Source organism: Poecilia formosa, unplaced genomic scaffold, assembly GCF_000485575.1.
Source record: "Poecilia formosa unplaced genomic scaffold, Poecilia_formosa-5.1.2 Scaffold133, whole genome shotgun sequence".
NCBI classification, from domain to species: Eukaryota; Metazoa; Chordata; class Actinopteri; order Cyprinodontiformes; family Poeciliidae; genus Poecilia; species Poecilia formosa.
This window is the reverse complement of record NW_006800072.1, coordinates 1419072-1430832: the sequence shown is the minus strand read 5'-3', so window position 1 is coordinate 1430832 and position 11761 is coordinate 1419072. Positions and strand designations below refer to the sequence as shown.

At 37.6% G+C, this 11761-nt stretch overlaps 1 protein-coding gene across 2 annotated transcripts in view; it reads left to right on the top strand.

The window, feature by feature from the left end:
• Positions 1-11761, top strand: part of jakmip2 (janus kinase and microtubule interacting protein 2) — a 46035-nt gene that overhangs the window by 22237 nt on the left and 12037 nt on the right. For both annotated transcript variants that reach the window (XM_007562061.2, XM_007562062.2), the window contains exons 2-12: positions 1266-1512; positions 1629-1883; positions 3019-3261; positions 3590-3799; positions 5641-5739; positions 6569-6715; positions 6799-6939; positions 7326-7382; positions 7558-7680; positions 7786-7914; positions 9586-9669. In XM_007562061.2, the coding sequence (XP_007562123.1) occupies positions 1384-1512; positions 1629-1883; positions 3019-3261; positions 3590-3799; positions 5641-5739; positions 6569-6715; positions 6799-6939; positions 7326-7382; positions 7558-7680; positions 7786-7914; positions 9586-9669 (1617 nt within the window). In that variant the 5' untranslated portion in view covers positions 1266-1383. The remainder of the gene's footprint in view (positions 1-1265; positions 1513-1628; positions 1884-3018; positions 3262-3589; positions 3800-5640; positions 5740-6568; positions 6716-6798; positions 6940-7325; positions 7383-7557; positions 7681-7785; positions 7915-9585; positions 9670-11761) is intronic.

Genomic DNA, 11761 nt, shown 5'->3' with positions numbered 1-11761 from the left:
TGGTCCTGGTCTTGGCCCTGGTCTACAGAACCTCCTGTTCAGATGAAATACGGTATGTTTCTGTCAGAAAAACTAATAAGAGAGAATGTCCTGACTATCATTAGAGATAAAGTCCAGTGGGACGCCTCCCCAGTACCAATGCAGACAATGTGTGTACTTTGTGTGAAGTTACCATGGTTACAAGGATAGAAATGGTCTTGAATTTTTAAATGTTAATTGAGCGTTAATTGAAACATTGTCAAAATTTAAATCATTCAACTCAGTATAAGGGATGGAAAAATTGTTTGAATATACAAACAATAAATGCATAACATTGGCCACAAACAGGCAATGATATCAAATATGCTGTCAAATTAAAGCAGTTTCAAGGACAGATGAACACCTCAGTCATTAGTTTTTATTGTTGGCTTGTTTGCAAAGACTAATGTATCACTCGGATGAAAGTCAGGAATGTAGGTTTTTCCCATCAAGAACATTGCAGTGTTACTTTCCTGTGAAAGTTCTGTGCCAATTCTCCAATTTGAAAGGGTCACACAGAAACCCAGAGCTTATTTACACATCAATCAATGTCACCCATTTGCTTCAAGGTTCGTTTTGAATGACTGATGGTTAATTTTCATGTTTCTCAGTGACTAACTCTAACAGGCTGTCAGATGTTTCATTGATGAGTCGATTTTTTCTCACCTTTCATTCTGCCCTCTAGATATCATTTTAGCTTGTCTGTTCTTTGTAAGTTTGTGTGATCTTCAAATATCTCTGTTCACTCACATGGTGAACATGAAATGAAGATCTTATCATGGTGGATTGGTATGCGATTAATTACACATAACTCTTAAACTTGCCAACATGTTGTTATAGCAGCACCACAAACTTCAATAAACTTTGATTATAGTGTTGATTGATGGACCAACACATTCATGGAGTGACTGGAAGATTTCAAAAGATTTGTGCTGTGCATGTTTGTATTAAAGCCTCTCTTAGTCTGTATTTTGTATAACCACCTTTTGATGAAATTATGGCTCCCAGTATTTTAGGCTGTCTCTAACCATTTCTGCAGACAGAAATGATCTTTCATTTTTATTTTTAATAAAGCTCAATCTCAGATTAAATTGAAAGCATCTTTCAAGAACTGTTTTTTTATTATTAATCCTCATTTCCATTTGGTCTCAGGTCTGTACATTCATTGGACCATTTTGACACAAGAATATCAATGTAGACTAAGTGACTTACTCTTTGTCCCCTCTGCTTCTCCTGGACCCCCCCAGCCCTAAAGTTTAACAGGAGAATGAGGAGGAGGAGGAACTGGAAATCTCAGGAACAACTTGGAAGGTTTCTCTAGAGTCTCAATGAAAGCTACAGGAGCGGTTCTCTAGACTGTTACTGATGGCTAAGAAAGGTCGTACGAAGGGCGAGAAGCCCGAAGCCCTGATTTCTGCCTTACAAGCAGCCAATGAAGATCTCAGGTCCAAACTAACTGACATCCAGATAGAGCTGCACCAAGAGAAATGCAAGGTACAGTCAAAAATACACCAGGCTCTACACCTTAATGTGACCTATTTTACTTTGCAAATTCTAAAGGAAAGGAAAATGTAAAAATTGTCCAATAAATTCCTCTTTTCCTGCTTCAGGTAAGCAAGCTGGAACGAGACAAGGTGCAAGAGGTAAAGCGGGTGCGAGAGCAGGAGCAGCACCGCCACACTGCCATGTTGACGGAGCAGCGGGCCAAATGGCACGAGGAGAAGCAGAAAGAGCTTCAGGCTCTCAGGGAAAACCTGACGCGGCAGCATGAGCAGGAGCTGGCACGGCATGCCAAGATCAAGGACCAAGAGAACCAACGGCTCAAAACCGCCCTGAACGCCATTCGGGATGGCAGTGGAGAAAAAGTAAGTTTATTATACCAACTTTCTTCAAGTTTTCCTTCTTAATGCTGCCCATGTTTGTGGATCTTATGTGAAAGAAAGAATAATAAATAAAGGCTCCATACTGTGATTTATCGAGGGAGAAAGAGAAGTGCTCTCACTCTCCCTAGGACATGAAGAGCACTGCAAGGCTTTTCATGGCCTGCAGACCGCAGTTCCCTAAGTGACCACTTGTGACAAAAATTGTACTAAATCAAAAATAAAAATTTGCAGCCAGAACATTTAATATGACTGCGTCTCCAGGAAAGCGTGCTTTACATTAGCCATTCAGTGCAAGTCTTTCTTTTCTCCACATAATCAGCCATTGTTTTACTTGTTAAGACTTGTATCAGCTACATATTTTAACTAGGACAGTGAATGTCACAGGACTCAGACACAGAAACGTTAATGCTGCAGTTAAATGTGTGAACATGTGGAAGTAATGTTTCGTTTTCTGTTTAACAAATTGAGAAAGCATATCTAGTAAAGTTGGTGAATTAGTAAAAATCACAGTAAAACAAAATCTTTTCCAATGTTAGCAACTTTATGCTCACAAACAACCCCTATGGTTGCTATAGTGATCTCACTGCAGACTCACTGCTCAAGGTGTCTGCTGTACATGGCATGAAGTGTTGTTGTAATCCCATACTCCGGCTTGTCCCTTTGATGTAAAACTATTTTCAGACAAGATTGTTTTATTGGAAATGAAGAAAAATCCGTCTTCCTCACTTGTCTGATTTTGCAAATCTCACCTTTTGCTGCCAGAACTGAAAAGTTTTAGGATAATTCAAAAAACTCACTTGGGCATTTTGTGTGCTGGGATCATGTGACCAAACATCAAGTTTACATATTTAAGTTACAAAGATCTTCATTTTGAGAAGAAAATCTGTTTTGGGTTTACAGTAATAGAAAGTTAGACGGTTATTTAATCCATTTATTGTAGTGCCTTTGTTTTTTGATGGGCATAAGTGCAAAAGCTCAAATTGTGCTTTAAAGGGGGATTTTAAAATTTAGCTGCTGAACAAGTAACAGGTAAAGTAAAAAGAAATAAAAAATGGCGGTCATTACAGAACAAAAATCCAATCCTTTTTTTAATAAAACATGTTTTATTCCTCTTCAGGTGCGCACAGCGCTGACCCTGGAAGCCAGAGAGGAGGCACGGCGTTTCTTCGACCAGGAGAGAGTGAAGCTCCTGCAGGAGATAGTCGAGCTGAAGAACGCCAAGAAGCAGACCGACGAGGCTCTGAGCAACATGATCCAGGCAGACAAGATGAAGGCTGGAGACCTGCGAGTCGAGCACCAGCAGCATCAGGAACAAATCTCTAAAATCAAGTGGGACTGTGAGAGGGACATCCGCAGGCTGGTATGCACTGACAGTGATTTAATAAATAGGGAGCCAAACAAAGCCAGAAATGAGAAAAGTGATTCAGTTTCCATCCGTTCATGTGAGCCAGTCCAGTTATGTTAGCTCTGAGCCTGCAGTTTCCCAGAATGATCTTCTCCAGGTTTATAGGATTCCTACTTATGTTTGGACAAACTGTTGAAACATTTTGTATCACGATGTGTTGCATTGATTTACTTTGTATTTTACTGTTTCAAAACAGCTGAACAATGATGTTTTCAATAACAACATTATTCATATGTCAGATAAGACTCCTTTCACTCAATAATTTCCTTTTCTGTCACAAAAGGTGGATGAAATCAAATCTAAAGACCGCACCATTTTCTCCCTGGAGAAGGAGCTGGAGTCCACTGCTGGCTGCCTGCAGAAGCTGCAGCTGCAGAAAGACGCCCTGGATGAACAACTGTTCCTCGTCAAAGAGGCAGAGTGCGGCCTGGGAAGTCCAAAAAGGGAAATCCCAGGAAGAGCTGGCGATGGCGCAGAGCACTGTGGAAGCCCTGTAAGCAGAAAAGTTCATTTTTAGAATTTTAATAAAAAGTGGACTTACTGTAAGCATAATCAAAAACAAACTGATCTCAATTGGGTTTATGGAAACAAAAGATTGAATTATGTAATGCCACAAAGAAAACACAAGAATACCGTAGTCTTCTGGACAAAGGGAGGAAGTAATTTTTAAGATTAAATCTCCTAGTTTATGTCAGTTAGAAAATTTTCTAATGAAAAGATTGACTGAAACAAAACACTATACAGAGTGCAGATTTTTAAAAGATTATAGGGAATCCACAGAATTTTAGCATTCAAGGCTGTGGAGCAAAATATGACAAAGAAGCCATGAAGCTCCCTCAGACTCCAGGCTGAACATCTGTTTATATTAAACCCAAAGGAATTTATATCCCTGGCATATTTAGGTTTAGTATAATCTTTTAATTTAGCCTCTGTGGTCTTCTGACAGGAAGTAATATTAACATTTGGAAACCTGACTCTGACGGAGACGCTGAGAAGGAGCCAAAAGTTTAGAGTGAGGACAATAAGACCTTTCAACACGTGGACTTCATCACCAAAATAAATTCACAAATACCAGTGAAAACATGCAAAACGCTGCTCTGTAAATGTGATTTTATTGCTGTAATACTAGAAATAAGATTTCCAATTTATTATTAAGTATTCAACAGTTTATGGTGTAAATAAAAACAGATTCTATGCACTAATATTGTTTTCACTTTTGTTCCTTACCTTTAATGAGAAGACTGCCCTCTTGTCAGCTTTAATCTTTTGATGATAATGTTAAAACTAAGCCTGGCAGGCATATGTCTAATTTTAAGCCTAACTGTTTAAAATTAGACATACAGTTAGGCTTAAAAACCTCTACATTTTGACTGATGTGTACAATTGGCACAATGTCAGAATTTTCAACCTTGATTATGACTGTTAGAAAAATGTTTTTCATTCTTCTGTACTCTTGTGCTGTGACCATGAAAGATAAGTGCTGAACATCAGTGATCAGGTCTGCAGCTGACGCACGGATAAAGTTTCAGCATTAAACAAACACATGGAAGATTTTAATAATGTTTCCTCAATTTTAAGGATCTGTGGTGTTTTCTGATTGTATCTTCTTCTTTAGCTGCTTACACCCCTTAGTGAAAACAGACAGTAAAAACTGTTTGTAGGTTATTTTTCAGTTAAATCCATCATTAAACAAGGCCAGCATTTAGCTTTTAAATATGAGGCAGTTTATAGGGATTATTTCATGTTTTAAATTCCAGCCTGAAACCTCTGTGTTTAATCAGGCTCATCTGTGCAAAATAACACAGAGTGTAGATGTGAAGTGGAAGAAAATGGCTTATGACTTTTCCTCTTCTTCTAAATATAAATATCTGAAAAATGTCTCGAGTATGTGTGTATTCACCACACCTGAGTTATTACTGCAATATCAGCTGTAAAACTTTTTGGATATCGCTACCAGTTCCTCACATCTTGAAGAAGAAAATTCAGCTAATTTTTATTTTTGGGGTATAAGGATGGAGGTGCTGAATATAAATCTACTTTTCACACATTCATTTTAAAAGTAATTTTTCTCATATGTCTCTTTCTACCTTAATTCACCATTTCACACAATGTTGAAATGATCTGTTACATAAAGCCCTGATAAAATACATTAAAGTTTGAGGTTGCAGAGCAGCAAATGTGAAGTTTTGAAAATTTCTGCAAATCCGTTTCTTCAACATATCAATTTGAACTTCAGTAGAAACTGATCAGGTGGTTTTGCTCCAATAGAATTAAATTCAAATTATGAAAAAATTGATCCTTCACATATTAAATCTGTGCTTTTTTTTGCTTCAGGACCTGCGAAGAAATCAGCGGCGAATTGCTGAACTTAATTCAACCATACGCAAGTTGGAGGATCGCAACTCGCTGCTGGGGGATGAGAGAAATGAACTGGTATGAAGAAACGGTCAATTTTGTTTTAAAACATAAAGTATAGAGTTTTCTTCTCACTAACACATTATCAAATTTCAATCAAATTTTATTTGTATAGCACATTTCAGCAGCAAGGCATTTCAAAGTGCTTTACATAATTAAAATAAAAACAGCATGTGAGAAAGAGTTAAAAAAAAACATAATTAAAATGCAAACAGTGAGAAAGAGAAATAAAAAGATGTCTCCAACCCTTTTGACTTTAGTCAAACGTCGTTTGACAAGGACATTACTCTAAACTTTTCATAAATTTGGTAAGGGATGATAACCAAAGTCATTCATATTTATTATATGCCATAAAACTATACATGTATATTTTTATTATACATGTTATGGCAGTTTAAACTTATGATGGCTCAGTTCACAGCATTTGAGGCAGAAATGTGAATTTCTTTTAAGGTAGCACCTCACACAGCTTTCTTGTGTAATATTTTAGAAAAATCAAAATAAGTCAGTCAAGATTTAGACCTGGTTTAGACCTGGTTCGTCATCAGGTACAATGTCCAGATGTTTAAGGTTCCACATTCATCTGTTATATCATCAAGGCGGGATCACTTCAGAAAAATAATGGGATCATTAATAAAGGAAAATATGTGAAAATACAGAGGAAACTTCTTCAATCAACCAGGAAGTCAAAGCTGAAGTACCAATATGTCTTTAATAACAATTCTAATATACTGGCAATTAGCAAATTGAACAGATTTTAGTCATTTTAAATGATATTGATCAGGGAAAGCTTAGACTAACCTGTTTGCTGTGCCACATGTCTGACCACCATTTTCTTTTCCAACAGCTAAAGCGAGTTAGAGAGTCTGAAAAGCAGTGCAAACCCCTACTGGACAAGAACAAGCTGCTGAATAAGAGGAACGACGACTTGACTCAGAACATTCAGAAGCTGGAGGAGAAGCTGAAGAGCCTGACAAAGGAGAACCTTGAAATGGTCAGCAGGGTCACGTCTCCGTCAGTGTTTCTAACGGCTGATCAACAGTCACACATGGTGACCTTTGTTGTTGCTGTGTGCAGAAGGAGAGGATAGGCTCCCATCCTCCTCTGAAGAAGCTGAAGTCCCTTAATGACCTGGACCAAGCTCATGATGACCAGGAAATAGCCTTCCTCAAACTTCAAGTGCTGGAGCAACAAAGCATGATTGATGAACTAACGAGAGTATGTTTACTCCGTCTGTCTGCCAAAGTGTCTTTTTTACACAAACCAAAATGTACGCTGAGAACAAAACTAGAGATGAGTAATAAAATATCATTTTCATTTCAGGATTTCTTCAAAAAAGTCAGTTAAAAATCCCTTTTTATTTTTTTATTGACATAGAATTGGTCTGATGAGCAAACTGCCAAATTTTCTGAAATTCTCTGAAGTTTTTCCAGCTTAAATGTTTCCCTGGAAGTGTCCAGAATACAAACAAACTTCTTAAAGTATAGCACATGTTCATGAGTGATAAAGCATTGTTTTTATATTGATTGCATCTCTCAATCAATCATTCAGTGTTCAGCATTGATGTAACTTTATTTGTTCTGTCATCCGTGTCCTGCTTCCAGGATCGTGAAAAACTGCTGCGAAAGAAGAGGCATAAAAGAAGCTCAAGACCAGTGAAGGTTGCAAATTATTATTATTTTTTTTTATCAAAAAGGATAATAATATAATATATCAGTATTTTTAGCAGTGCATTTGTCTTTTCATGCTAAATGTTTCAATCAGCTATTGGGAAATCCTCTGAAACATTGACAGGAAAGCATACTGTTGGAAAACCACAGCTGTGTTTCTGTGCAGAGACACATCGTAGTAGACACCTTCTTTGGCTATGATGAAGAGTCGATGGACTCTGAGTCTTCCTCAGTGGCGTCGTTTCGAATGGACAGAACCCCAGCTACTCCTGATGAAGACATGGCCGATGTAAGACCTTTTGTTCACAAATGAATGTAATTATTGTAAACATTAGCAAAACCTTGAGATGTTAATCCTTAAAATTATAATTCTTTTCCATGTGTGTCAAACCAGGGGCTCGCAAACGAAGAATCTGAGTTACGGTTTCGCCAGCTGACCAGGGAATACCAGGCCCTTCAACGAGCCTACGCCCTGCTGCAGGAGCAGAAGGGAGGCATTCTGGATGCAGAGATGGAGGCCAAGGTACCACACACTGCACCTGATGGCCATGGTCACCTCACTGGGAGACTCACTATTGACCAGATTTATAATGTAATTTGTCTAATTCTGTGTTTAGTCGTTGTGAAAAGGCAAATCAGCCTCTCTTCAATTCCTTAAGGAACATATTTTTCATTACTTTTAGTTTGCAATAGTTATATGTATTTTCATGTTCAAAATTACGAAATATATCAAAAAGTGCAAAAGAAAACAAGAATCCTTTAGAGCAAGAATGTTTAGAGAGATGGATATTGATTTAATACAATCTGACAAAATGAGCAAATTTGTTTTATGAAAGGAGGAAACAAAAAGTAAAAACACCTGTAGCAGTTTGTGGTCCTATTTTTTCTCATCTTCCCTCAACTTCAGCTTGTTTGTTCCCTTAAATCCAAGCTTCCAGCTGTTTCATTCATGGGTCAGAAAGTGTTTCCAGTAGAGAGATTGTTTTTGGTAGGTGAGGTGAAAAGCAGCCTGAGGCAGGATTCAAAGGGTACTTTTATTTTTCTTAAATCAGAAAATAACATTTGAAGTCTGATTCTGGTTTATTTATATCTCACACTTTTGAGATGTTACAGTTATATTAATCTAATATTATATCTTGCTTTTTCTTTTATTGTGACCTTACATTCATTCTCCTAAAGGTGGAATGCAGAAGTCTTGTGAAAACATTTTAAGTTGACAAAAAGATTACTTCTAGTGCCATAGTTCAGTTTGTATTAACTTCTTTATGTGCTCACTTGTGGTCAGGAGTATCATACACCAGTTTCATCCAGAGGCATAGCTCATAGTTTAGTCCATCCATAGTGTTATTTCACAACAGATGTCACCGCAAAACACTCCATGCATTGAACATTTTAAATCAATGTTTGCTAAATTTGCCTTTTTACTGCATGAAAAGGTGGATTTATCAGAGTCAGGTGCATCACAAAAGGCAGCAGTTAGAAATTCAAACCTTTGGTTCTTTTGAACCCAAACCAAAGTTTTTTTTCTTATAAACTTGACTTAATCTTCAGCTTTTTGAAACTTTAAAGCCAGAAGAAAACCAAGACTGGAGTCCAAATGTGAAAGGCTCAGTGAAAAATACATGAAAATCAAAGTCTGTAGATACAGAAGGTCTTAATGATTAGGACCAGTGAAGTAAAGCTAAAGTTAGAGGATTTATAGATATGCTCAACTGGCAAATTCTTATCATGACTTCTGCAGTCATGTTCTTTGATGAGGTGGCGGCTTTTAGATTATAATTAGGATTGGGTATTATTATGGAAATAAGGTATTCTAGCCTTGAACTTGTGAAAGTCTTTTTATTCTTAGATTGCAGTGGGTGTTTAAAATGAGGAAAATATTTTGTAATTTTGTTGTGGATTTGCAATATGGGAGAACACACCTTGGATAAAAATCAACATTGTTTCAGTATATTATTCATGTGCTGTATATATGTCTTCTTTTCTTTTCCTGACTTCTGCACATACTTAATAGCAAAATTTTCATAGGTGTTAAAACACTTATGTGCACAAAAGAAATGTGGTGCACAGAGGCATGACCCCAGGTTCTAACAGATCTGAACATGAGGAAAGATGACACACAAAACAATTTTCTTGGAAAACTTAATTAACTTAACTTACTACATAAAAGAGTTTGGATTTCCTAATGTTTCAGGCTCACGAGCAACTGCAGTCGGACGTACTGCGGTACAAAGCCAAGATAGAAGACCTGGAGAAGGAACTAACCTTGAAGGGACAGGTGAGAACAACATAATTAATGTTAGTGGCATAAATGCATTTGCCTTGCAGCAGAGTCTGTATTTTAATGCTCATGAGTTCATGAAAAAATGCGTCATATCGCGCTTTAAGCTATGTGTCTGAAGCCAAGTCATAGTGAGTTGGACCATAGAGTAATTTCTCCTGGCAGCTATCTGTTTACTTGTAGGTTTTTATGTTTTTTTTAATGTGTGTAAAGACAAAAGCGGCCTGCATATCAAAAAGGAAACTTGTGTTTTATTAGTTCAGACTTTCATCTTAGTGAAATACACCTAATCATCAACTGAACAGACTAACATAAAGCAGTGCATACTTTTTATGCATAAAAAAACAATAACATAAAAAAGAATATGGTTCTCCAATGTTTTATAGAAATAAAAATCTGAAAAGTTTGGCATGTGTATTTATTAATCCCTTTTAACGGCACATCTAGGGACTAAAATTATTGCCTGATGTTTTTTTGTGCTTTCACTCATGCTAAGTCTGGGAGGAATAATAGTCTCTTACAATTGTTCCCATAGATTTTTAATTTCATTTAGATCTTACTCTCAGAATATGCTTTGTCATAAATTGGAAGCTTTGTCTGTTTCTAGGATTGCATGAACATGTTTGTGTCCAGCTGGAAGATGAACCTCCATCCAGTCAGGTCACATGTCAGGTCATCTCTTCCACACTTTCATCCGGGATCACCCCGTTTTTAGCTCTACCTACTTTCCAACCGTCTCTGACCAGTTTTCCTCTCTCTAATATTGGATAACCAGTCCAGAGTGTCATACTTTCACCATGTATGTTTAGGATGATGTACAGAGAAATAGATATATTTTGGTTTTATTGGACCAAAGCATGTTTATTCTGAATGTTTTGTTTTTAAGGTTTTATTGGCTCTTGTGGCTTTTATTTGATAGTGAATTGACAGGAAAGTGGCCAATGAGAGAAGGGGAAAGACGTGCAGCAAAGGTCACCAGCACAGGAATTGAACTTGTGACATCAGGCCTTAGTCCTCAACGTGGCCTTAGTCGAGGCCTTAAGCAGGGGTTGTGCTTAACACCCACCACAGCGCCCCTTCATTCTCACTGTTACAGAGACTACGAAACAAACCGGCTTTCTTCTGGCTACATTTGTGACGATTAAAACTGCTAACAGATTCACTTGCCATCTTCAGATCTCAGTAATGTTTCCAGATTTACCAGGGGCCTCTTGGCTGCTTCTCCGCAGCTCATCTGGTGCTTCACTTTTTCCACGTTTTGTTATGTTGCAGCTTTAGACCAAATTGCATTTGTTGTTTTGCAAATTCATGGATGGTGGATGGTGACATCTGTGCAGCCATTTTCAGATCTATCCTGAGACCTTCGATCAGATTCCAGTCTGGAGTCCGGCTGGGCGCCCCAGTCTGAGGCCAAGAGAGCGCTGGAGCAGTTTTTCTCCCAGGATGTTTCTGCTGCTTTCATCTTTCCATCTGTCCTCTCCAGTTCCTTCTGCAGCAAGACATCCGACTAAAACCTTTCAATCCAATTGCTCAGTTTAGACTTTACAAAGAGTCCTGATGGCTCCAATTTCTTCCATTTATAAATGATGAAGCCCACTGAGCCTCACTGACACCTTCAACTGCTTTGATTTCATGCTTGGTGTTTGACCTCTGACCTGCACCGTCAACTGCAGGCCTTTAAGTAGACAGATGTGTGTCTTTACAAATCAAGAGACACAATTAATTAATTAATCAATTAATTAATTAATTGTTAATACAATTAATACATTTGCAAAATACTTAAAAAAACCTACATTGTCATAATGGGGTATTTGTGTGTGGAATTTTGAGGAAATGGTTAACTTGGCTGTAACAACATGTGGAAAAAGTGAAACAGTGTAAACATTTCATGGATGCAGTAATATTAATGATCTCCTTTCACATCCTGTCAGGTAATTTGGACGGGCATGACGAGGCAGGCAAACAGTTTCTTTTTTGGTGATGGAATCAACATGCCTATATGGGATATAAATCATGAGATTTGTAACCCAACTCTTCCTTAAACTTCTCCGATGCTTTATCCATCAACCAAACATCTCCTGGCATGTCT